The sequence below is a fragment of the Corticium candelabrum genome, chromosome 15 (genome assembly GCF_963422355.1).
Source record: "Corticium candelabrum chromosome 15, ooCorCand1.1, whole genome shotgun sequence".
NCBI classification, from domain to species: domain Eukaryota; kingdom Metazoa; phylum Porifera; class Homoscleromorpha; order Homosclerophorida; family Plakinidae; genus Corticium; species Corticium candelabrum.
The window spans coordinates 2958790-2981841 of record NC_085099.1 but is presented as its reverse complement, the minus strand read 5'-3'; the positions used below and the strand labels follow the sequence as shown (position 1 = coordinate 2981841).

The 23052-nt window shown below is 38.9% G+C and overlaps 2 protein-coding genes across 2 annotated transcripts in view; both read left to right on the top strand.

The window, feature by feature from the left end:
• Positions 1 to 4703, top strand: part of LOC134190894 (uncharacterized) — an 8338-nt gene extending 3635 nt beyond the window's left edge. The window contains exons 5-12 of the mRNA XM_062659432.1: positions 1 to 77; positions 134 to 472; positions 529 to 606; positions 718 to 1005; positions 1111 to 1464; positions 1529 to 1660; positions 2765 to 3139; positions 4309 to 4703. The exon at positions 1 to 77 is cut by the window's left edge and continues 52 nt beyond it. Of these exons, the coding sequence (XP_062515416.1) occupies positions 1 to 77; positions 134 to 472; positions 529 to 606; positions 718 to 1005; positions 1111 to 1464; positions 1529 to 1660; positions 2765 to 3139; positions 4309 to 4703 (2038 nt within the window). The remainder of the gene's footprint in view (positions 78 to 133; positions 473 to 528; positions 607 to 717; positions 1006 to 1110; positions 1465 to 1528; positions 1661 to 2764; positions 3140 to 4308) is intronic.
• A 416-nt stretch (positions 4704 to 5119) lies between these two features.
• On the top strand, positions 5120 to 15620 carry LOC134190893 (murinoglobulin-1-like). The gene is made up of 41 exons (XM_062659431.1): positions 5120 to 5345; positions 5451 to 5573; positions 5634 to 5729; positions 5797 to 6159; positions 6212 to 6260; positions 6336 to 6505; positions 6565 to 6602; positions 6673 to 6832; positions 7653 to 7705; positions 7773 to 7790; positions 7851 to 7902; positions 7965 to 8065; positions 8122 to 8161; positions 8220 to 8304; positions 8860 to 8968; positions 9030 to 9263; positions 9339 to 9512; positions 9572 to 9691; positions 9869 to 9934; positions 9994 to 10209; positions 10271 to 10426; positions 10481 to 10597; positions 10676 to 10754; positions 10822 to 10921; positions 10982 to 11213; positions 11282 to 11488; positions 11810 to 11936; positions 12001 to 12177; positions 12234 to 12315; positions 12373 to 12523; positions 12588 to 12665; positions 12931 to 13129; positions 13196 to 13392; positions 13607 to 13756; positions 13815 to 13874; positions 13933 to 14456; positions 14519 to 14609; positions 14889 to 14963; positions 15031 to 15136; positions 15269 to 15416; positions 15483 to 15620. Exons 1-40 carry the CDS (start codon positions 5120 to 5122, stop codon positions 15412 to 15414), a joined length of 5547 nt encoding a protein of 1848 aa, XP_062515415.1. The 3' UTR covers positions 15415 to 15416; positions 15483 to 15620.
• The last annotated feature ends 7432 nt before the right edge of the window (positions 15621 to 23052 follow it).

The window sequence follows — 23052 nt, the reverse complement described above, 5'->3', positions numbered from 1 at the left end:
CTATTGTCAGAAAGATGGATTAGCATTCAGTTACAGTGATCATGACTACGAAGTTCGCTTTCTCTGTCCTTGCCAAAGTCAGTTGTCTTGCTCATTTATAGTCAGGTTGTTTAATTTTGTTCTGCACTTACAGAGTGTGAGGGGAAAGTGGTCATCGATCTTGATCTGGGATATCGACAACTGATTTCATTGACTATGAAGGAATTTGATAAATGTTTTTGGGAGATTCAGACACCTCTTGGAATGCTGATGCAGTTATCTTTTCTATCATCTGATGACCAAAAACTCACTGGAAATCTCAAACTGTGGTTTTTGCAATATAATTCAGACGGTGCTATTGTTTCTAGCTCATTTCAATGGTGGTCTCAAGGCGACCCATACTTTCTGTATGAAAATACTAATGCGACGTTAGTAATACAAGTACCAGCTGCTAACTTGTCAATCGTGACCCTCAAATGTGAATTCTTTTCGGGTATGATGGAGCATCTTGTATGAACAAGTCAGTTGTGAACAATGTTTCTTCTGTAGCAATTGTGCCATTCTCACCATGTGACTTTGACAAAGACGAGTGTGGCTGGGATATATCTGACACAGTCTGGCAAAGATGTGAGGAACTGTTGAATTCTATGAAACTTTTACATAAATTATACTAATATTATACAATTACATTATTTTGTAGCGTAACTACATGCCACTGATTTGTATTATATTTTATAGTGGAATGCTATGATTCTAAGTTAGGATACAAAGGAACTTTGGACAGGACAGTCACTGGACAGCTATGTCAGAACTGGAAATCTCAATACGCCCGCAAACACAGAAAGTTTAATTTGGATAAGTTTTTTGAGCTGGGGGACCATAGGTTCTGTCGCAATCCTGGCAACATGAAGCCACAGCCATGGTGTTACATAGACTCTAAACAGAAGCGAGAGGAGTGTTCTGTCTTGCCATGCAGTGACAACAAACCGTTACAAAAAAATTGTTCGTCTGGATCTCAAACTGAAAGTGAGAAGATAGGATATCAGCAAATTAATAGAGTCTAGCTTATGTCACATGTATCTGTATCTATAACTATTTATTCGTAGCTCATTATGTTTATTGGTTTGATAGCGAATGGGTATGTTCTATCTCCAAGTGGACTTCCTAATAATTTTGCGGGCTATAGCATTACAAGCCCTGTTTATCAGAAGATGCATTCCAAATGTTTGGTGTTTCAGTACAGAACAAGTGTTCCAGGCCAATTTGCTCAAGTAATTTTAACTGCTCAAATTGTGTCACTTGGTGGACAAGGCAACATCATTAAACGGAATTTTTATAATGCAAGACGTTATCAATGGCATAAGGCAATCATGAAAATTGATGACAATGTACCGTTCTACATTCAGCTGATTGTTCAACCAAGACCAAAGATGTTTTCTGGAGAAGTTGCCATTGATAACATTGACACGGTTTCTTGTGTGCAAGGTGAGTACATACACAGTGTATCTTCTTCAAAACAACTATACTGTAGGTGATGCTTTGTGAACAGACATTTCTAAAGACATTTGTTGGAACAAGAGAGGCTACAAGATGTGTCCGACTACATTTGGAGGCCCAGGACAATGGATAGACAAGCAGTTCACGAAGACTATTACAACTCCACAGCCACTTCGACCAATGAGTAATTGTCATTTATGGGCATAGATAGATAGGCACAGTCTTTCGATTTAATTTGACTAATATTTTTATCTTATTAAAATGGGTTTCTACCACATGCGTGACATGCACACAAGTGTGCAAACGCCCACCCAGTCACACACACACACACACACACACACACACACACACACACACACACACACACACACACACACACACATACACACACACACACACACACACACACACACAAATGGCAAATGGATAACGAGCTGCCGTTAAACAGTAATGCCCCAGCCAGATGGCTGGGTTCCTATGCACTAAGTAGGAGCTATGGACCGTGCTAAGCAATCTCCTAGAGCTTTGCCAGGTACTCACAGGACCACCGACTGCAACGCCAACCATGGTGTGGGCACCCGAAGACCCACCTGGACCCCAGTGGCTGATGGAATTTGTCGCAGTCGGAGGCCTTTGCCACCCTGGTCAAAGACCAGGTACTCATTTATACTCCTGAGTCGAGAGAGGCAACTGTGTGTAAGTTTCTTGCCCAAGGAAATTATGCCATAGCTTGCCATCACTGTGACTTGAACTTGCAACCCTGGAAAGTCCCGGATGTTTTCATTCTCCAAACGCACTCTAACCAATTGAGCCACAGCACACACACACACACACACACACACACACACACACACACACACACACACACACACACAGTTTGCATTTGCTCATTTCAACAAGCAGTTTACTACATGTGAGAGATTTCTTTTTATAAGTTTTTTAAAATTTCAAATTACATGTTTTACTAATTAAATAAATGAACAAAAATATAGCTACCAATTGAACAGTTCTATCACTCATATTCAAGTTGGCATCAGTACCAAGCAAGTAGTAAATGGATGGAGGAGTGAATTATGTTTTTGCATGAATAAGTGAGTGGGAAATGTTTATATCATGGTTACAGTTTATTGCAATAAATATAGCAGAGGAAACAAATAATTAAGATAAGTCATCATTTTTTGACAATTTAAAGGACACGGCATGATATGTGATATGAAGTAATACATCTGTTCATTTAATGAATTTGTCAATTATTATTGTGTTTGTGTATGCCTTCATCATTGTGTAGGGTTTGATGTGATTGGGTGCCGAAAACCCACTTCCATGTTGAATTTGCCTTTTGACCCACTCGACTACTATGATGGGCTTTTCTATCGATGGCCTCCAGAGCGAGGCAGTGCTTCGTATTACTGTTCAGTTGCAGCTCGAACTCTTGGTTACCCAGTCTTTATTGTTGGATCTGACAATCGCTGCTATGCAGCAAATAGTATTGAGTCTGTGTTTGCTGCAACAACAGATGTTCCTTGCCCAGATAACAAGTACTTGTCATTTTGGGTTTATCGTCCTTACCAGTGGCCTGAAAGTTACAACAATAGCTTCTTTATGGTTTATCAATTTGTGCATCAATGGAATGTCACTTACAATACTATTCGTTATCAAACAGGTCAATTTATGTTCAACAGTACAGCTAGTGTATATATGCATGTTACTATAGATGTACATACAGTGCGGTAGTTAATTAAGTTAAGCAGAAAGACAGTTATTGGCAAGCAGCAAATATGTAATTATACAGATAGGTGTAGTTGACAGACACTTTCTCATTCTTGACAATACAGACAATTAATTCATTGAATCACTTGATTGAGCAAAATATACATGCAGCTTAATTTACTTAATCAATTTACTGGTGTGTGTGTGTGTGTGTGTGTGTGTGTGTGTGTGTGTGTGTGTGTGCGTGCGTGTCTGTGTCTGTGTCTGTGTCTGTCTGTGTGTGTGTGTGTGTGTGTGTGTGTGTGTGTGTGTGTGTGTGTGTGTGTGTGTGTGTGTGTGTGTGCGATTGCATCATATCTTCATAAGGGCGAGTCAACAGCTCTACCAAATTTGCTCGTGCTCGTCGATCCGATTGTTGTAGAAAGTGAAGGCGTCGTCTTTCAGAGTTCTTATTTCTTGCCAATGGAATCGCATTCTCTCACGGTCCGATTTCTCTAGAACGGCACATCAGATCTCCACTGAATCTGAACTACCCATTATTCTGACCTTGGACGGTACACACAGAACGTGTGTCATTTATTACCAGCAATGTAGGTAAAGCAAGATTTTTCAAGTACATCTGGGTCCTTCAAATACGTCTCTCTTCGTTCTTCTATGTATGTGCGCGTTGAATAGCTGCCACGGTCGATACACCTGCTTTGTGCAACGGCAGCAACATCTTCGAATTGACATTGTCTAACAGGAATGTTGAGTAGGCATGTATCCAGGATTTTGTGTTGCCTTTTTCCAATATCCAGGAGGTCGTGCTATACGGTGTTAATTTGCCCAGGCAAAGAACGGGCAAATCAGCTAGTTGAAATAATGCTTCAAGGTTTTAAATGAACTTTTACGTTGATTTTGAATAATTTATAATCATGTTTTTCAGCTTGAGTGACGAGAAGTGTAGACCCTATATGACATGCTAGTTTCACATCTTCTGTATACAGTCTAGAGTTGTGTAGAAAAACATGTAATGAGTAATTCTATCTATTACAACAATGTTTAGATTGATTTGCTGACTATGACAAATGGATCTTTGGCTGTTCTGTGTTTTCATGATTTGTGTTTGTGTTTATGTACCAGTTCACTACAAGTCTTTCTTGTGGAATGACAATCTCTGCAACACTGATGGGAACCGTCCATACATTGCATTCACACTCTGGCGTAAAGGCATTCAAACACAACACTGTGTTTCATTTGACTACGAGACATCTTACTACCAACCATATGCTGAGATAATTATTATGTCTGATAATGAGAAGAAACGAGTCAAACGATATACGGCATGGAAAGCACCTCCAATGAGTAGAGGTTGGAGATCTGCTGCCTTTGCTCTGCCTGTGGAGAGAAGAGATATTGTGGCTTTGGAAATTCGAATTGTGTTACGCTCTAAGCTCTCGCTTAGAGAATACACCAATATTGCAAACCTTACTGTTATTCCATGTTCTAGAGGCCAGTACATGTTTTGCTCTTTGTAATCAGGAAAACGTTACTAGTTTACAGTTATTGTTTTTTATAGATCCCAGTTGTACGTTTGACACATCAACGTGTGGCTGGAAACGAGTTGAGCAAGTCTCTCCTTGCAAAGTGACATCCTGGCAACGTTCGACTGGCTATCAATCATCTTATGCTTTGCAGAGGGGTTACTACCCCTTTAATGCAACATTAACTTCCAACAGTAGTCAGTAACATTAATTTGATTGTTTGAATGAGAATGATTTACTTGCTTGTTAATTGTCTGTTTTTAGCATTTGGATATTTGACACATTATCTCCATTATGTATGGACTAGGTGCTATAAGAAGTGGTATTCAAGATTAAGGAGTCTTCCTGTTCCTAACAGCAGATATCAATGCTTTAGATTTCACTACAGTTTAGAAACTCGAAGTGCAGATATGACGTGGAGTTATGTTGTGCGATCATTAGTGAATGGATTAATTCAAACGGAATTCTATTTAAAGCCTGCTATGGGAAATGACCAATCTGTAACAAACTGGGCTATTGGTATGTTCTCTCTGCCTCAATCATATGAAGGACTACTCGAGATTGAGTTTGCAATGTGTGATGACTGTATGATTGCTCTTGATGACTTTGTCTTTACTAGAAGTCCTTGTACAGAGGGTAAGCTGTGCGTCAGGCTGAACTATAGCTGTATTTGTGCCTAACTTAATGCAAGCTAATTCATGGTGTTTGCATGAACTATCTCAGGTTTGTTCTTTTTTACAGTTAGTGGAGGCTGTTCTGCACACAAGCTCCATTGCTCACAGTATTGTGTTGATGGTGTGAATGGCCCATTCTGTGCCTGCAGTCCACGATACTATCTTGGCCCTGATAGAACTACTTGCTTACGTAAGCCACAGCTTTAATGTCAATAGATTCAACTAGTTATCCTAGTATTGATTGTTGCAGCAAAATGCACGACATCGTGCGCTAACAATGGTTCTTGCATTTCACCTGATGTGTGTCAATGTCGTCCTGGCTTCACCCACTTTGATTGTCGTGTTGGTATGCTGAAGTATATTGTATATCAAGTTGTATTAGATGTGCACGTTTTTGTTCTATGATTTTGTAGATTGTGGTAATCCAATTATAAGTGACAAAAGTGGTTCTATTATAACCCCAACTAGATGGAACCATGATGGTCGTCAGCTTCCGTACTGGGTTAACTGCCACTGGGAGATACAATCTCCTGTTTCCATTGGGAACTATTTGCAAATTACGGTTAGATCGGATCCAGAATTTCGATACTGTTGGGATGCAGTGGTGACACTCCAAACTGATGAAGTTAATGAAACAGTCAACGGCAAAGATGTAGCAGATACAGCAGTCACCTTCTATTCATCAACTGGAAATGTGTCTGTTTCATTCTCACGTTACAGTTCTAACAATTGTTATTATAATGGTGCTGGAGTCAACATCACTTACGAAGTTATTGGTATGAAAATTTGTATTTAGTTTGTTCTCTCTGTGAGGTTAACTTATTGTAGAGTCCAGGTGTATGGACATTTGCTCTTCTGTTGCAACACTAGATGACAGGTGAATGATATAGTGGGCATGTGGTACTTGTGCTAAGGTAATAATTAGTTAACGATATTTATATTATGGCTTCAGATGCTGTGGAGGCTATGTGATGATGGTTCCTGGTGTACTGCGCCAAGGTGATGAGGTGACAATCAACATACTTCTACAAGGTGTAGAAACACCTCTAAGTTTGTCTGTAAGCCTTTGGAACAATTTTGGAGACCTTGAGTTTACATCAAACTATACATCTAGACATAAAGGTCAAAGGCTGTGTGTGTTCTTGTTAGTTAGTCTTTTGCATAGTATGTTTGTGATGCAGCATATGGTGACATGAAGTTGGAATATTTTACTTTGGAGGTGTTGTTGATACAATTTTTACTTTTGCAGAAGGGAAGATGTGTTATATTGCTGTTGATCATGTTGATAGGTGCCTGAAGACTTGAACGAGGGAGTGTATGAGCTTTCTGTGACTGGAATGTCAGACAGTCAAGTTGTTATCAATGACAAGACAACAGTAAGTGTTGCCGCAAGAGGTCCCACTGTTCTGGTACAGACAGACAAACCAGTCTACAAAGCGGGTCAAACAGGTGAATTGATGCAAATTAAATATGATTGCAATGTTTTAATTTTTTTTAGTTTTTATCTATATTTAGATTAATTTGTTTGAATCTGTAAATAATAGGAGTATGTGCGTTACAGTGTGTGTGTGTGTGTGTGTGTGTGTGTGTGTGTGTGTGTGTGTGTGTGTCTGTGTGTGTGTCTGTGTGTGTGTGTGAGTGTGTATGTGTCACTGTGTGTGTGTGTGTGTGTGTGTGTGTGTGTGTGTGTGTGTGTGTGTGTGTGTGTGTGTGTGCGATTGTTTGTTTGTGTATGTGTGTGCATACATGCATGTACATGTCTGTATACTATGTAGCCAAACATTTTGTTTCAATAAACTTAAAACAGTATGCTACAGTAATTACATGCTAAAGCTTGTTTTTTGTTTGATGTTATTTGTGATTTGCTGGCGGTTCACAATGATTGATTAAACATCAACTTTGGTGTATTGAAAATAGCGTAGGGGCCAGGTATTCTAAATAACGTGTTTAAGAGATAAAACATGTCAAATTGACTAATTAATTTAGATCCAGTTGCCAACTTTTAGTAGCACGCAATCAGATAGAATGATGTTACTTTGATTTAAACGTGTTTTAACCTCCAACTTTAAGCTTTAATTAACACATTCGGGTGGCCATGGAGTTATACTTTGTGTATAAACAGACTAAATGTATTAAACAGCATAGGAATAAAAATTAAAATAAAACGAGAATGATATGAAGAAACTCAGGAACACATATAAACTGATATCAACTACTTGTATCTGATTAGTATTCATATTGATATTAAACTATATTTGTTTTTCTATAGTGAATATGAGAATTGTTGTTCTCAATTACGACATGAAGCCATCAACACAGAACGTTGGTGTTATTTTATATACGTATCCAAATTTTTATGTAAACACATTTGTTGCTTTTATATGTTTAGATCACTGTAGAAATATTGGTCAGTAATCTGGTTGATACTCTGTACCCTGTTTGCAGGAGTAATCAGTTTTCATAATAGGATGGGGGAGGTAAGTCCGTGATCAAGTGGACTAACCTGCAGCCAATGAACGGTATGCTGATACTTGTAATACATGCACTTTGTCATTAACGTCTACATATACTTCGTTTTCAGGACTTGTTACTCGTTCATTGCCCGTATCATCGGAGCCTACACTTGGCACTTGGAATATCACAGTGATCATGCGTACACAACAGTCACCACGAAGAAGAAGTGTATGCCTGTCGGTATGAATCAGTTGTATTCTACAACAGCCTGTTGCCTTTTTCAGTTTGTTGTCCAGTCTGCTTGTTTTGATGTCAAAGACTATGGTGAGTTTGCACTTTTAGAGCACACTGTAAGATGGTCATATAACAATGGTTGTGTTAGTTTTACCCAAGTTTGACGTTGAGCTCTTTATTCCACTCTACGTTGTTTATGGGGACACAAATCTAACTGGCGCAGCTTCAGCGAGGTAAGAGAGTGTAGTTATTGTAGGTACTGCAATCAATGCATAATATACTGCTGACAGCTTGTACACCGACTCTTGCTTGGGTTGGCTTGTGCATGGTTTGAATTCTTATATGTTTATGTACTAGTTGTGTGACAGTCATTGTTTATCATGTACATACATTTAGACAGAAACATTGTTGGCTTTTTATGAATAAGTGATCATGTACTCAAGGTAATGATGTCAGAGGTACAACTGTGACATAGTAATTACTAGGTTGTAGCATGATAGACAAGTGTTTTTTCAGTGTACAACATTTGCATGAACTGGTCTTAATCACTTTATCTGTTTGAGTGGGTGTCAGATCGTGCTCGGCTATTGGATATTGTTGCATCTAACAGTAGTGGGGGTTTTCGTGTTGTTTTAATTTTGATATAATTCAAAAGATCTAGACAGCTTTGATTAAATAGTATTTTAGGCTATCAAACTCAATGCAAACCCTGTTATGCATAATGCAAGATTTTAGCTAGTGACAGATTTGTTGACACTCTCTTCGTCATTCTTTATGACTATCGTTAGGTACACATATGGTCGACCAGTAAAGGGAATTCTCTGTTTGCAAGTCACGTCAAAATTTGAAAGTGATTACTCTTACTTAGAAAGAACGTCAATTGAAGTTTGCTATGCTGTAAGTCTTCAGCAGATATTTGACAGAATGTAAGGTTGCTTAACGAGAAACTGTTTGCCAGATTAATGGACTAGTTTCTTTCTCGTTGCACCTTGAATCTGCAGTGGACTTCTTCTATGTTGTGCATGGTGTTCTGCCGGAAGGTTTGGAGTTGAACGCCACTGTAACAGAGCGAGGAACAGTTGTAACATACAACACGTCAGACTATCTCTTTGTGGCCAGAGAGCCTTACACTCTAAGTTTCTTACCAGGAACTCGTTCTTTCTTTAAGGCTGGTTTGCCGTTTTATGTTACAGTAAGTGGCCAATGCAACTACATACAAAATCACAGATATTGCTCTGTACTACCAAAATTACTGTGATGTTGCCAGATTTGGGTTGCAAAACCTGATGGTTTGCCTGCCCTCGATGTGTCTGAGGTAACCTTGGTGATCTTTGGTGATGATGAACTATTGGATGTTGTCGCACTTGCTGTGGTGAATGGGACAGCATCACACAAAGTATTCTATAGACAAAACAAGTTTAACAGTTTAATTTCACTGCAGGTAAGACTATGTATTGGTATGACTAGTACTGTACCTCAATTTAGTGATGTGTGACTAAGGCTACTGTCAATGGGACAAGAGGAGTTTATTCTGATTTCTCTTTGGTTCATGATGTGCAGTTGTTTCAGTCTGTAACAGATACATACATGTCTATTGAAGCAGAGTGGCCAGTGATGGTGGTAAGTTCTATAGGCCGTTGTGAATTAAGATACGCATTGCTGTGCAGTCTTTTTATGTATGCTTACTCATCCACTTGCTTCTGTACTCACTTGCCTGCTGGTGTGTCTGTCTGTCATTGTGTGTCGTCGTGTGAAATTGCATTTGTCTAGTTTGTGGTGATCTAATTTGTTCTTTAGGCAGGACACAGTCCCACTTTCACTGTCTTCAGCACAACCAAAATTAATGAAACACTTCACTTGATGGTGAGCTCAACTGTCATCTATAGAGCTAGTTTACATAGATTTATCTATTTTTGTAATAGACTATTTCCAAAGAGAAAATCTGGAATGCATGGAGTGTCTCACTTGTTACACTCTCTTCACGAGAGTTTAGTGGTGTGTATGAGTTTACATTCAGCTTATACATTAACTGCTCTCTGGCACCGGACTTCCAACTTTTATCTTTTTACACAACAAACAAAGGATTTGCAGTAGAAGATGTTGTTAATTTTGTTATCGAAACTTGTTTTGAACATGAGGTCTTATTCTATTATTCACATAATATAAGTAGTTTTGATTATCATAAAATTATTGGGGTAGGTTGCCTTGTCATTCAGTCAAAGTGAAGTTCGTCCAGAAGAATATGTAGAGATATCAGTGAAGACGCTTCCACGTGCAACAGTCAGTTTGACTGCTGTAGACAAGAGCATTCTTTTGTTACCAACTTTATGCAGCAGTCAAGTGACAAGAAGCAACGTGAGCTACAAATTTTAACATAGCCTGCTTTGTTGTTAATTGCTTAGATTTTAGGTCGAATATGAAATGTCGTTATACTCCTTGTTAGAGGATAAAAGTACATCTCAAAACGATCCTCGACACTGGTGGAAATCATGGTGGAAGACTGTCAAAGTGCCACGTGTTTTTAAGGTAGCGGACATCTATAGTATATGTATAGACTGTGTTGTAAGATACAAGGAAGCTGAAACTTTCTTTCTTATGTTGAAGGAATCTGGAATGAACGTGATCAGCAATTACTTTTTCGGTCTTGGCAATAGTCGACGAATTAAACGTCAAGCTTTCAATGGTACTATATGATTAGCACTGCAACACTGTTAATTGTCACCTTCTGATGATCTATCATATCTTATCAGACACTGTAGATCCGATACCGTCAAGTTACACATCATTACCAAGGAAACAAGTGCGGTCTGACTTTCCAGAGGTTTGGTTATGGAAAACCATTCAAACCAAGTGGGTTGCTGTTGCTACGTAAGATAGACAATATTATCAACCAAAATTTTGTTGTTACAGTGAAAATGGTGAATGGCATGCGAATCTAACAGTTCCACACACAATAACAAGTTGGATAGTCGATGCGTTTGCTTTGTCTTCAAATACTCCACTGGGGATTGTTGATTCGCCATCCTCTCTTCTTGTTTTCAAACAGTTCTTTGTCTCTCTAAGCTTGCCATTTTCTGTGATCAGAGGCGAAGAAGTTGAAATCATTGCCAACGTGTTCAATTACTTTCACAAGGATCTACATGTCTGTATCAAGTTTTACTGTGTAGATTTGATTGATATAATTGTTGTGTGGATTAAACTGTGTATTAGGTTGTGTTGAGTATTGATAATTCAACGGATGCATTTGATTTGGTTGAAAGTTTTACGTCAGGATATACAGTGCTGACTGTACCTGCCAACGATATTTGGACGGCACGTTTTCCAATTGTTCCTCGGAAGCTTGGCTACATACCCGTCAAGGTTACAGCAAGATCTAATCTGGAGTCAGACACTGTTTTGAGGATGCTGCTAGTTGAGGTGTGTATGATAATTGACTTTAGTTTGGGCTTGACCTCAAGTATTGCAATGTTATATAATTGTAGTTTTGTAATTGTGCTTTCATTATGTATTCTGGTTTCTATATTTTTCTAGTTTTATTGTAAGCTCTAAACTTTTGTACAATAAGATACATGAATGGTTTTATACAGCAGTCAATTTGCTTTATTCTATTTTCAGAATGTCTATTTTAAGAGTTAGTTCCTTGTAGTTACAGTTCTTGATATTACTATATTTTAGCATTATTGTAGTGCATCAATTAGCCACTGACATGCTTTGACATCTATTTGTTTCTATACATAGCTTGAAGGAATTCCACAGGAATACTACAAAAGCATTCAAATTCAAGGAAATTCAACTGCAACATTGACGTTAGATCTTCCTCCTTCATTTGTCATCGATTCAGTTGCAGGATTTCTGTCAGTATCTGGTAGAACAACAAACGTACTGTGAGTGCCAGAATCATCGTTAGTTGAACAAGTGATTTGTTGCAGGAGACATTTTGGGACCTGCAATCAACTCCTTGGGATCGCTATTACGAATGCCATCAGGATGTGGGGAACAGAACATGGTCAATTTTGCTCCAGCTGTAGTGATCAAACAATATCTTATGAAAACGAATCAACTTACACCAGAGATAGACAGTAAAGCTACTCGATACATGGAGATTGGTACACAAAATTTGTATATTATTTGTCGTTTACACTGCTGATTTCTACTGTGGTAGGATACCAACGTCAGCTCACATTTCAGAGGTCTGATGGTGGCTATGCTATTTGGGGTAATAGAAGTCCTTCTAGTAGCACATGGTTAGTAAATCATTTTATTTGCCTGTCATATGTGTCTGACATGCCTATCGTTACCAGCTTGACTGCATTTGTTTTACGAATTTATGCTCTGGCAATGGATGTGATGTATATTGATGAAACGTCTATGCTGAAAAGCCTCTGTTGGTTAATGAACAGACAGCGATATGATGGCTCATTTGTTGAAAATGGACAGTGTTATCATCTCACTGTAACTGTTGATCTAGGTGACAGACTAGTGTGATTGTTTTGCTATCATTTTGTTTGTTCTGTAGTGTGGTATGCGAGAGGACAGAGCTACTACATTGACAGCATATTCTTTGATTACATTGGTTGAAGTTGGCAAACAGTTGGCAAGTGGATAATGTCTTGTTTCAAACAATGAAGTCACACAATACAGCGAATAGACAGGCAGACATATGGATGAACAGAAAGACAGACACAAATATATAAAGGAACATACAGACATCAATTAGACATGCTCATAATGCAAATCACTTGGGAATTGTTTGAAACTTACCGAGTATATGTGATTAAGGAGTCTGTTTGTCTGTGTGTGCCTGCCTACTCACATGCTTGTCTTCCTGCATGTTATTTACAAGATTTATGTTTCTGTAGAAATCTTCGTCAGGGTCTTGCTTGTGGGCATTACATTACAAAATTGGTAGAGCAAGGAACTATTTGGAGAACGCAATTTCTTATAGTGGAAACTATACTGATTACATAAGAGCTATGGCTGCATACGCACTTTCTTTGGCTGGAAGTCCAAGAGCAGACTTGGTTGTCAAACGTCTTCAAGAGAGTGCTATCAGAACAGGTATGTGACTTCTTATTTGTTTTTTTGCTTACTGAAAAATAGAACTAGATGTCTATGCTCATACAGATAATCATTGTCATTGGATTTGCAACTCTGAGCAATGCAGGAGACGCAACACTTGTTCTACTTCTGCAGGAACAGTGGAGACCACATCATATGCTTTGCTTACATATACTCATATGAATCATGTTGGTGATTCCGTCTGCATTGTCAGGTGGCTAGTGGGACAGATGGATGGGAAAGGAGGTTACAGATCTACACAGGTATACAATTCAATAAATTTTATTTGATCATTAATGAATAAAGGTGGATGTGATGATGAATATATGATGAGCAATACAACACAGGAAAGCAACCCTTGGTAAAATGGCGGTTCTAGAAAAGTCACTTCTTAGATAACTGTTGTCCAAATTATTCTTTATCGATAGATCAAGAATACCAGCTTTTTGTCGTATTTTGATTGTGTTGCTTGCTTAGGATACTGTACTTGCTCTCATGGCTCTTGCGCAGAGTGGATCTGGATCTGTAGGGAAATTCCACATTTATATCACAAGCCTCTCTATTTCAAACAGGACTTCTATCACACTGACTCATCCCTCAGATCCTATAGCAACACAGAAAGTCGAGGTGGACGTTACTTGATGATGTTGCCTGTTGTGTGTTTGAATGAACTTTGTGTATTTAGATAGAGGTTCCGAATGAATTATATATTGAAAACACAGGCAATGGAACAGCAATAATACAAGTTATTTTCATCGTGCCATAACATTAACAAACTCTTTGTCATAATTTGTACTTTCTAGGCCAATGTGAGCTACCATGTTCACAAACTAAAGGCAGACATGTCGTATGATTTGACTGTAACAGCTCGTCGCCAACTGTCTGGACAAACTACGTTCTTAGCATTACTAACTTCTACGTTTGCTAATGACATACCAACACAGTCTTCTCCAGTGTGGGTTAATTCTGACTTCATTACTACATCATTGCGACCTTTTGGTTGGCGGACCACAGCACCCCAGACAACTGTGGAGTCAACTTCCGAAATTACAGAAGCAGTGAATTCCGTGGTGCCAACAGAACCAACGCTAGTCACTGATAAAAGAGACAGTTTATCAGATTCGCCACATTTTGATTGGCTGACCACAGCACCCCAGACAACCGTGGAGTCAACTTCAGACATAACAGAAGCAGTGAATTCTTCGCCAACAGAACCAAGTCTAGTCGATAATAGTACTGACAGTTTATCAGATTCTTTTGAAAATACCTCTCAGGCAATCAACATGACATACAATGAGGGCACCTTAGTTGTAGAACTATGCGTTAGGTACATGAGGACAGCAGCACTTGAATAGTGCTGTTTCTAGTATGTATTTCTGTAATTTCTAGGTGGCATCCCACTTATGCAGACTCAGGAATGGCTCTTGTTGAGCTAAAACTGCCATCAGGATATGCCGCTGAGCATTATGTAATGCAGAAGGTATGTCTGATACCATACCACTCGATGTATTATAATATGCAAGAAATGTAGCCAAGATGTTTAGGTCTGTTTAGATGTTACTGTTTATGTTTGTGTGTTGTGTATGTACATGTATTGGTATCAGTATGTGTTGTCTAATAATATAGTTTACTTTGCTTGTCCGATATTCTAGTCTACTTGTACAAGTATATTTGATCAATCTGTTTTTGGATTTCTTGTCTACTTATTCGCGTGTAACTGAAGTATGAAGCTTAAATCCAAAATTTCTTGTTTGTCTAGCTTGCTGATCTGAACTACAATGGCATACGTCGGTTTGAAGTCGAAGGAGGAAAGGCTATTTTCTACTTTGATAAAGTAATAAGACACGACATCAGAGTGTGTGTTGATTTAACTAATACTGAGCACCACACTTGTATTTCAGTTTGAGTCAAACATCGACACTTGTTTCGACGTGTTATTGATCCAAACTCACTGTGTTGTTGGAGCAAAACCCAGCTATGCTCGTGTGTACTCGTATTATGAACCTGGTAAGCAATTAACTTAATAACTCAATCCACAAGTGGACTGAGAGGTCAATGCTATTAATTAATTAAGACATTACAACATCCAACACAATTTTAATTAATAATTAGTAGTTTTCTATGATTTGTTTTTTACAGAAATATCAACAACAGTGTTGTACCAAGTACCCTCGACAGAATTAAGCAATTTTTCTGAATGTGCTCATTCAAACAATGTTCAGCCCTTTGAACGAGATGAGCAGATCCAGATTGATAGAGATGTCTCAAACAATCTCACTAAATGATGGTAAACATGATTGCGGAATGACTGATTATATTATTGTTTTTAACTCATTGATTGGTCTCATCCAAGATTGTTACAAAGAGATTGACTTGTGACGAAGATCTATCAAAACGCATTGATTGATCTGAGGTTGAAATGGCAGGATTTTGATGTTTTGCTAAATTGCTGAAATTGTGATTTGGTCACAATGCTTGTGCACTGTAGCTCGTTCGTACAACTTTATAGTAGGACTTTTGGCAATGATATACTTCAGTGTAGTAGAGTTCGTGATTGTCAATGTTGTTAGTCACACATTGGACTACGTCTTGTTGTAAAGCCTAGGCACCTATTGCTGAATTACTTATTTATTAATTTATTAATTGATTAATTAATTAATCTAGTGCGTTATGCACGAGCAGCGACAAGCAAATATATATCTACACTACACTGTACTACAATCTTTTCCAGACTTTAATTAATTAAGTAAAAGTGTTTTTTATTATTATTAATGAATGAATCAGAATGTTTAGAGGTCACGTGACATATTCTAAATTTCCGTCCTTTTCAGACTTGACAACTATACTACCCCAATATTAATAGAACACCCTTAGGTCCCTAACCCGCCTTTCTCATCTTTCCTCTCTGGAAAAGCCCCAGTGGAGTTGTAAGCCTCAAATGTACTCTTCATTTGCTTCCAGTCCTGTGTGTGGGTGTTATTCAAATAACCCTAGGCTACATATTCAACCAGTCTATACACCCATGCTCTGAAAACTTAATCTGATCTAATCAAACATCTTATTATTACCATTGTCCTCTAAGCTATTTGTATATTTTTGGTTTCCAGCAGCATTTTTGCGGCACCTGTGCTACTTGTGCAGCTATAAATTGCTTTTCCATCTGCATCTATGCATAGCATTGAGGTCATGCGAAATCCGCGTGAAAGTCATATCATGGCTCGCAATCGATCTGCAGCAAAGAAGAGTACTCAGAGTCATGAGAAACGAATGAGTAAGGGCTTCCCACATAAGAAAGCTCTGAATTCTTATATGGAATAGGCCATATCTCATGAGACTCTTATGAGACAGTGGTGTGCACAGTGTACTCATGGATATATTTTCAGTAGGCCATCAGCTACCTAGCATGCTGTTGACAGCAGCGCTTCTTTGTCTGGTCTTTCCCAATGTTGTCGAATGGTACAAGATCATTGCATTCTTAGTTAGATTATTGCATTGCTTGTATTGCTGTTGTTTTTCTCACTGCTTGTCATCATGTTTTCTAGTGACATTGGTTGGCCAACTCATGAGTACATCAGCGAGTATCCAACGAATGCCTGGCAGTATCCCACAGAGGGTCAGTGTGCTACGAACAGCAGAATTTAATAGAACTACTAGTTTTAATGCCTTGCTGTCTCAGATCTTTGCTGGACTCGGTACATGAACAGCATGAATGGCAGGTCTGTGACTAGGGAGCAAGAACTATTTGGGGATAATGCTTTCTTTAATGCCTTTTGTCATTATCCAAGAGCAAGTGAATGCAGGGAAGTTGACGGTATGTAATCAAAGGATACCTATGCCTAAGGCCATAGAGACTACAATGGCTTGGCTGTTTGGATATGCTTGGCAAGACAGGGTCACGTGTATGTACTGACGCAATTCACACCTTCTAATCAGACTTGTGATGCCAAACAGGAAGTTGTTAATTAATTTGACACTGCACCATCCTATTGTACCACATACATGTACTACATGAATAGTGTACTGTTTAGTTAATTATTTGAAATTTGAGCAAATTTAGGACTCTGATAATTAACCTTATGGACTATCTATTTATATAGTATGGAAAGGAGAGCTGTGTGTGTGTGTGTGTGTGTGTGTGTGTGTGTGTGTGTGTGTGTGTGTGTGTGTGTGTGTGTGTGTGTGTGTGTGTGTGTGTGTCAAATGGCGCATCAAACTGAAATGCCCATTTCTGAAATCGGACGGTACAGTACACATGGAGTGTGTCGCTTTGTGCCAGCAACTTGGATAAAAGCACGATTTTTTAGCATATCCGGATTCTTATGAAATAGGCTAGACTTTTGTATGCATGTCTAATAGTTGTCACATTTGCTACATCTATCCTTTTCCATGCAATGGCAGCAACATTTTAAAGTGATGATGTCCAACAGGAATGTCGAAATGGTTGCAACCGCAAGAATTAGATAGACGATATGATCCGGTCACACCAACAGGGAACAATTTCCGTGAGTTGATCCTACACGCGTGATCAGCGGAGCAAATAACAATCAAATCAGGTAGTAGTTTAGCTTATAACAAGCGTATTCACTTGGCTATGCCAGCTGATCTGGAGTGTGGTCTGAAAGTGATCATGGTACTTTTTCTAGTCTACACAGTTAATTATGCAGAGCAGTTAATTAAACGCTTGGGTTAATTTACTTAGCAGACTTTTTGTAGAATAATCTAGTTTTACTTATTTACTTTGCTGAGCAGATATTGCAGGTTTGAGTCACATGATTGTCTGTAGGCAAACGATTATTGAATAACAACAAGACTTTGCAGATCTAGTCTCATACTTTCATTCTAATTTAGGTGGAATTGTTCTTAGTGACACAAATCCAACTGTTGATACAATGACTGATACTTATTGTCAGAAAGACGGATTACCATTCAGTTACAATAATCATGACTACAAAGTTCGCTTTCTCTGTCCTTGCCAAAGTTAGTTGTCTTGCTCATTTATAGTCAGGTTGTTTAATTTTGTTTTGCATTTACAGAGTGTGAGGGGAAAGTGGTCATCAATCTTAATCTGGGCTATCGACAACTGATTTCGTTGACTATGAAGGAATTTGATAAATGTTTTTGGGAGATTCAAACACCTCTTGGAATGCTGATGCAGTTATCTTTTCTATCATCTGATGACCAAAAACTCACTGGAGATCTCAAACTGTGGTTTTTGCAATATAATTCAGACGGTGCTATTGTTTCTAGTTCATTTCAATGGTGGTCTCAACACGACCAATACTTTTTGTATGAAACTACCAATGCAATGTTAGTAATACAAGTACCAGCTGGTAACGTGTCAGTAGTGACCCTCAAATGTGAATTCTTTTCGGGTATGAGGGAGCATGCTGTATATAAACAAGTCAGTTGTGAACAATGTTTTTTCTGTAGCAATTGTGCCATTTTCACCATGTGACTTTGACAAAGACGATTGTGGCTGGGATATATCTGACACAGTCTGGCAAAGATGTGAGGAACTGTTGAATTCTATGAAACTTTTACATAAATTATACTAATATTATACAATTACATTATTTTGTAGCGTAACTACATGCCACTAATTTGTATTATATTTTATAGTGGAATGCTATGACTCTAAGTTGGGATACAAAGGAACTTTGGACAGGACAGTCACTGGACAGCTATGTCAGAACTGGAAATCTCAATACGCACGCAAACACAGAAAGTTTAATCTGGATAAATTTTTTGAGCTGGGGGACCATAGGTTCTGCCGCAATCCTGGCAACATGAAGCCACAGCCATGGTGTTACCTAGACTCTAAACAGAAGCAAGAGGTGTGTCCTGTCTTGCCATGCAGTGACAACAAACCGTTACAAACAAATTGTTCATCTGGATCTCAGACTGAAAGTGAGAAGATAGGATATCAGCAAATTAATAGAGTCTAGCTTATGTCACATATATCTGTATCTATAACTATTTATTCGTAGCTCATTATGTTTTTGGTTTGATAGCGAATGGGTATGTTCTATCTCCAAGTGGACTCGCTGATAATTTTGCGGGCTATAGCATTACAAGCCCTGTTTATCAGAAGGTGCATTCCAAATGTTTGGTGTTTCAGTACAGAACAAGTGTTCCAGGCCGAATTGCTCAAGTAGTTTTAACTGCTCAAATTGTGTCACTTGGTGAACAAGATAACATCATTAAACAGAATTTTTATAATGCAAGACGTTATCAATGGCAAAAGGCAATCATGAAAATTGATGACAATGTACCGTTCTACATTCAGCTGATTGTTCAACCAAGACCAAAGATATTTTCTGGAGAAGTTGCCATTGATAACATTGACATGGTTTCTTGTGAGCAAGGTGAGTACATACACAGTGTATCTTCTTCAAAACAACTATACTGTAGGTGATGCTTTGTGAACAGACTTTTCCAAATACTTATTATGCTGGAACAAGAGAGTCTACAAGATGTGTCCGACTACATTTGGAGGCCCAGGACAATGGATAGACAAGCAGTTCACGAAGACTATTACAACTCCACGGCCACTTCCATCAATGAGTAATTGTCATTATGGGCATAGATAGACAGGCACAATCTTTCGATTTAATTTGACTAATATTTTTATCTTATTAAAATGGGTTTCTACCACATGCATGACATGCACACAAGTGTGCAAACGCCCACTCAGTCACACACACACACACACACACACACACACACACACACACACACACACACACACACACACACACACACACACACACACACACACACATGCACGCACACACACACACACACGCACGCACGCACGCACACACACACACACACACACACACACACACACACACACACACATGGCAAAATGGATAAGGAGCTGCCGTTAAACAGTAATGCCCCAGCCAGATGCATGGCTGGATTCCTATGCACTAAGTAGGAGCTATGGACCGTGCTAAGCAATCTCCTGGAGCCTGGCCAGTACTCGCAGAACCACCGACTGCAACGCCAACTGTGGTGTGGGCACCTGAAGTCTCATCCGGACCCCAGTGGCTGATGGACTTTGTCGCAGTCGAAGGCCTTTGCCACCCCGGTCAAAGACCAGGTACTCATTTATACTCCTGATTGGAAAGAGGCAATTGTGTGTAAGTTTCTTGCTCAAGGAAATTATGCCATAGCTCACCATCACTGTGACTTGAACTTGCAACCCTGCAAGGTTCCGGATGTTTCCATTCTCTAAACGCACTCTAACCAGTTGAGCCACAGCGCGCGCGCACGCGCGCACACACACACACACACACACACACACACACACACAGTTTGCATTTGCTCATTTCAACAAACAGTTTACTACATGTGAGAGATTTCTTTTTATTTTGTCATGCTCAACCAGATCAGTCTGGTTTGTAAAGTCTATTACAAGTACTGGAAGCAAACCCTGCTTCAGAAGTACTTAGACCATCACGGCTGTCTAGAAAGAAGACATGACTTTACGAAGGATCCGAGTAGATCCCAGAAGCACTGTTTTCTATAAGTGCTGCAGGTTGTGATGACCTGGAATAATGTCCAGCTACCGTGCAATACCTGCGTGCACTGTGCCATACCTGCATGTTTTTTAATTACATGTTTTATTAATTAATTAAATGAACAAAAATATAGCTACCAATTGAACAGTTCTATCACTCATATTCAAGTTGGCATTAGTACTGAGCGAGCAGTAAATAGATGGATGAGTGAATTATGTTTTTGCATGAATAAGTGAGTGGGAAATGTTTATATCATGGTTACAGTTTATTGCAATAAATAAGATAAGTCATCATTTTTGGCAATTCAAAGGACACAGCATGATATGTGATATGAAGTAAATACGTCTGTTCATTTAATGAATTTGTCAATTATTATTGTGTTTGTTTATGCCTTCCTCATTGTGTAGGGTTTGATGTGATTGGGTGCCGAAAACCCACTTCCATGTTGAATTTGCCTTTTCACCCACTCGACTACTATGATGGGCTTTTCTATCGATGGCCTCCAGAGCGAGGCAGAGCTTCGTATTACTGTTCAGTTGCAGCTCGAACTCTTGGTTACCCAGTCTTTATTGTGGGATCTGACAATCGCTGCTATGCATCAAATAGTATTGAGTCTGTATTTGCTGCAACAACAGATGTTCCTTGCCCAGATAACAAGTACATGTCATTTTGGGTTTATCGTCCTTACCGGTGGCCTGAAAGTTACAACAACAGTTTCTTTATGGTTTATCAATTTGTGCATCAATGGAAGGTCACTTACAAGACTATTCGTTATCGAACAGGTCAAATTTATGTTCAACAGTACAGCTAGTGTATATATGCATGTTACTATGGATGTACATACAGTACGGTAGTTAATTAAGCAGAAAGACAGTTATTGGCAAGCAGCAGATATGCAATTATACAGATAGGTGTAGTTGACAACACTTTCTCATTCTTGACAATACAGACGATTAATTCATTGAATCACTTGATTGAGCAAAATGTACGTGCAGCTTAATTTACTTAATCAATTTACTAAAGTGTGTGTGTGTGTGCATATATTTTCATAAGGGTGAGTCAACAGCTCTACCAAATTTGCTCGTGCACGTTGATCCAACTGTTGTAGAAAGTGAAGGCGTAGAGTTCTTATTTCTCTCCAATGGAACCACATTCTCTTGCGCTCTGATTTCTCTAGAACGGCACATCAGATCTCCACTGAATCTGAAATACCCATTATTCTGACCTTGGACGGTACACACAGAGCGTGTGTCATTTATTACCAGCAATATAGGTAAAAGCAACATTTTTCAAGTACATCTGGGTCCTTCAAATACGTCTCTCTTCGTTCTTCTGTGTATGTGTCCGTTGAATAGCTGCCACGTTCGATACACCTGTTTTGTGCAACGGCAGCAACATCTTCGAAATGACATTGTCTAACAGGAATGTTGAGTAGGCATGTATCCAGGATTTTGTGTTGCCTTCACCCAATAGCCAGGAGGTAGTGCTATACGGTGTTAATTTGCCCAGGCAAAGAACGGGCAAATCAGCTAGTTGAAATAAAGCTTCAAGGCTTTAAATGAACTTTTACGTTGATTTTGAATAATTTATAATCATGTTTTTCAGCTTGAGTGGCAAGAAGTGTAGACCCTATATGACATGCTAGTTTCACATCTTCTGTATACAGTCTAGAGTTGTGTAGAAAAACATGTAATGAGTAATTCTATCTATTACAACAATGTTTAGATTGATTTGCTGACTATGACAAATGGATCTTTGGCTGTTTCTGTGTTTTCATGACTTGTGTTTGTGTTTGTGTACCAGTTCACTACATGTCTTTCTTGTGGAATGGCAATCTCTGCAACACTGATGGGAACCGTCCATACATTGCATTCACACTCTGGCGTAAAGGCATTCAAGCACAACGCTGCGTTTCATTTGACTACGAGACATCTTACTACCAACCATATGCTGAGATAATTATTATGTCTGATAATGAGAAGAATCGAGTCAAACAATATATGGCATGGACAGCACCTCCAATGAGGAGAGGTTGGAGATCTGCTGCCTTTGCTCTGTCTGTGGAGAGAAGAGATATTGTGGCTTTGGAAATTCGAATTGTGTTACGCTCTAAGCTCTCGCTTAGAGAATACACCAATATTGCAAACCTTACTGTTATTCCATGTTCTAGAGGCCAGTACATGTTTTGCTCTTTGTAATCAGGAAAACATTACTAGTTTACAGTTATTGGTTTTTATAGATCCCAGTTGTACGTTTGACACATCAACGTGTGGCTGGAAACGAGTTAAGCAAGTCTCTCCTTGCAAAGTGACATCCTGGCAACGTTCGACTGGCTATCAATCATCTTATGCTTTGCAGAGGGGTTACTACCCCTTTAATGCAACATTAACTTCCAAC